This window comes from Pyrus communis, chromosome 10, assembly GCF_041283825.1.
Source record: "Pyrus communis isolate YQ-2024b chromosome 10, ASM4128382v1, whole genome shotgun sequence".
Taxonomy (NCBI): domain Eukaryota; kingdom Viridiplantae; phylum Streptophyta; class Magnoliopsida; order Rosales; family Rosaceae; genus Pyrus; species Pyrus communis.
This window is the reverse complement of record NC_142574.1, coordinates 7262908-7266202: the sequence shown is the minus strand read 5'-3', so window position 1 is coordinate 7266202 and position 3295 is coordinate 7262908. Positions and strand designations below refer to the sequence as shown.

Sequence of the window (3295 nt, the reverse complement as noted above, 5' to 3'; positions counted from 1 at the left end):
TCGAGCAAACGTGTTTCTGCTCATTTTTTAACACATCGGCCTGGTCCTTTGTTAAAACTAACTGAAACCGTTAGTCAATGAAAAATGGTCGATTAAGTCATCAATGTATACTTCCATGCTATGGCCGATTAAGTCATGAAAAATGGTGTCCATAGCTCTCTGATATACTGCACCAACATTTTTGAGCCCGAATGGCATGACTAAGTACTCATATGCTCCAACATGTCCTGGGCACCTAAAAGTTGTTTTATGTATATCTTCTTTAGCCATTTTTATTTGATTATAACCAGCATTCCCGTCCATAAAAGATAAGACTTTATGTTTTGCAACTGCATCTATGGATAGGTCAGCCATGGGCATAGAATATTTATCTTTAGGCGTGGCTCCATTAATGTTTCAATAGTCAACACAACATCGAACTCGATTAGTTATAGGTTTGAATACAGGTACAATGATGGCCAACCACTCGATATGTTTGGCAGGCCTAATAAATCCAGCCTTCACCAGACTCTCAATCTCTTCTTTGACTTTTTCTTCGATCTCTTTTGACATCTTTTGTGGTGTTTGCTTTACAAGTTTATATCCATCCTTAATAGGCATCCTATGCTCTACTAAGGTTGAATCTAAACCTGGCATCTCAGTGTAATGCTAAGCAAAACAGTTTTTGAATTCATGCAAAAGGCTAACTATCTTTGCCCGATCTTTCACTTCTAACAGGCCACTGATCTGTATAGGCCTTGGATCCTCCTTAGTCCCTAAATCAATGGTTTATAAGGGGTCTTGCACTTCTGGTGGTGGCTTGTTAGGTTCTGCACACAAAAATTCAACCAACTCTGGATTCTCGAGCAAGTCTTCTAGCCCATCCAGGTCATATATACATTCAGCCATTTGAATGGCTGCTTCCAACTCCTTCCCAAAAAACTCTTCTTCATCCCTGTTCTGGCTACTTAATGCTTATTCCTTCCATTTCTCTTGATCTTTGGCCGAGCTCTCTTTTTCTTGTTTTCTCTCTTTCTCATACACCAACAGTCTTTTGATTAAGGACCTAACTACAACTACTTGGTCATTTCTTCTTTGTTCTAACATTACTGGTGTTAGGGAGTTGGGACAATATGGGGTCTATCTCATTCCTCCTTTGTTCTAGTAGTTTTTGGGCTGTCACCTTGGTCGGACAACCGTTCATTTGCTCATAAACACTGAAGAATCCTAACACTAGGATTGTAAAATCTGGCTTCTGCCACATTGGCTATAGGAAGGAATGGCCATGACTCAGCCTTCACTATCTCCCAAAATCCTGGTTTCATGACCCCTTCCTCATGGTAAACTGCTACATGTTGATGTAAGGTGGAAGGTACAGAAAAACTCTGATAAATCCAACCTCGGCCTAGCAAGGCTTCATAAGTGGAAGTATAGTCCACAACGAAGAAGGCTAGCATGATTTGCTTGGACCCCAAGTCAACCTCCAATGGCAATATCCCATGAGTTCTAGTGATGGCTCCAGAGAAACTGGATACTATTAGATCTGTGGGGATGAGATCTTCTTCACTTCTACACATCATTTTCATCTGCTTATATGGCAACACATTAACCGTAGCTCCACCATCAATCAAAACCTTCTTGAAGGGTACACCCTCCAAATGAGCAGTTACATATATAGGCTTAAGATGGTTACCTAGGGTCATACTCGAGCGACTAAAGACTATTTTATCTAAATATACCCTCTCGAGCTCTTTCTTGGCGAGCTTGGGCAAGCCTATTTTGCCCAATTCTCTTCTTCTAGCTTCTTCAATACTAACATGTGACATCATAGATTATATTGCCAAGTAATCACCCTCCATAATGGCAGGTTGATCAGGCTCGACACAAAATATGGCAGATAAAACAGATGTTATGTTTACGTAGAAGTTGCTAGGTTCAAGTAAATCCTTTTTCTTGCCCTCAATGTGGTCTATGAATTCATCTAACCAAGACTGTGCTTCTTTTAACAACATTAGCTCGGGCAACTTTTCCTCCCAGGTTATATCAAAGTCTGGCAGTTGCTCTGGAACTTTGCAAAGAGTATCAACCAACAAAGGTTAAGGCATTCTCCTTTCAAGCAAGATAGTTCCAAAACATATTGACTCCAGGCTTCATCTTGGTGTTGGCATCATCATTATATCCTCTTGAGCCTTCCTCAAGATTTTGTACTTTCCTGGATGAGGGCTTTGTGGCACATGATCTCCTTCTCCTTTAGTCTTGCTATTAGCTCTTTCTACCTCTATTTTCCTTCTTCAGTGAAGTTGATTTCTTCCCCTGTGAGGTACCTTCCCAAATTTCACATTTTCAAAGATTTATGATGTAACAGAAACTTTGAGTGAGTTTATATGAGCTTTGTGATATCTTTGGACTCTCCTAATCATAGAGGCTCTCATTTCCTTGACAGGTCTCCCATCCTTCCCAACTACATACCATTTTCGCTCGAGTCAGGTAGAATCCTTCTTGGTGAATGGGGATATAATGCTCTTTGTTCTTCCCTTCATCCTTACATCACCACCTTTATATTTGGCTGGAAATGCCTAACTTCCACCCGTTTTGGTATTTTAGCTTATTCGTCTACTACTTCTTCAGAGGCTTCTTAATTTCTAAACACCTCTGACAAGCCTTTTGGTTGAGAATCCCCTCCCAACCTTTGGGAAACATTTGTGGATGTCTCTTTCTCAACTGCCCACATGATGCTTCTATGGGCTTTTTGTTTTTTATTTTTTTCTCTCTTCTTCTAATCAATTCTTGATCAATAATGGCTCCTGATACTGGTACTTCTAGCTCACATTCACACTGGCACTTGCTACATAACACCAGCCATTTAACTATGTCTGCTTTGGGCTTCTCGGGCAACTTGATAGTTCCTTCTATCAGTCTATCAACTTGCTTCCTCTCTTCGTTCACTTCCCAAGTGGCTTTTCCCTTTCCTTTCCCATCCCAAGTCAAGTTGATCATGTTTCTTGGGGCTTCTGGGAAGGGATCCATGTCAATCATCATATTGGCATGTGGTTTCTCCTGCAGCAACTTTTTTTCCCTATAAGGTCTTGAATCCAGTCTCTGAACTGGACACAATTAGTTATAGAATGGTTGAAGGTATACTGCAACTTGCAATATTTTTTTCCTCTTAATTCTTCAGGCTTAGGCATTTTCTTAGTGATGTCGGGCACAATTACTCTTGCCCGCACTAGCTCTTCATAGATTTCTGAGGCCTTGGCCAAATCAAAGGATAACTCTGGTACTTAGGGGGCTTTATGGGGACAAATCCACCATCATT

The 3295-nt window shown here is 40.7% G+C and overlaps 1 protein-coding gene across 1 annotated transcript; it reads right to left on the bottom strand.

Moving 5' to 3' along the window:
* Nucleotides 1–1187: 1187 nt before the first annotated feature.
* On the bottom strand, nucleotides 1188–1682 carry LOC148693451 (uncharacterized). The gene has a single exon (XM_088678018.1). The coding sequence runs from the start codon at nucleotides 1680–1682 to the stop codon at nucleotides 1188–1190; it is 495 nt and encodes a 164-aa protein (XP_088534144.1).
* Between the last annotated feature and the right edge of the window lie 1613 nt (nucleotides 1683–3295).

Coding starts and splice junctions, on each gene's coding strand:
- LOC148693451 (XM_088678018.1), bottom strand. CDS start 1,682: ATGACCCTAGGTAACCATCTTAAGCCTATATATGTAACTGCTCATTTG.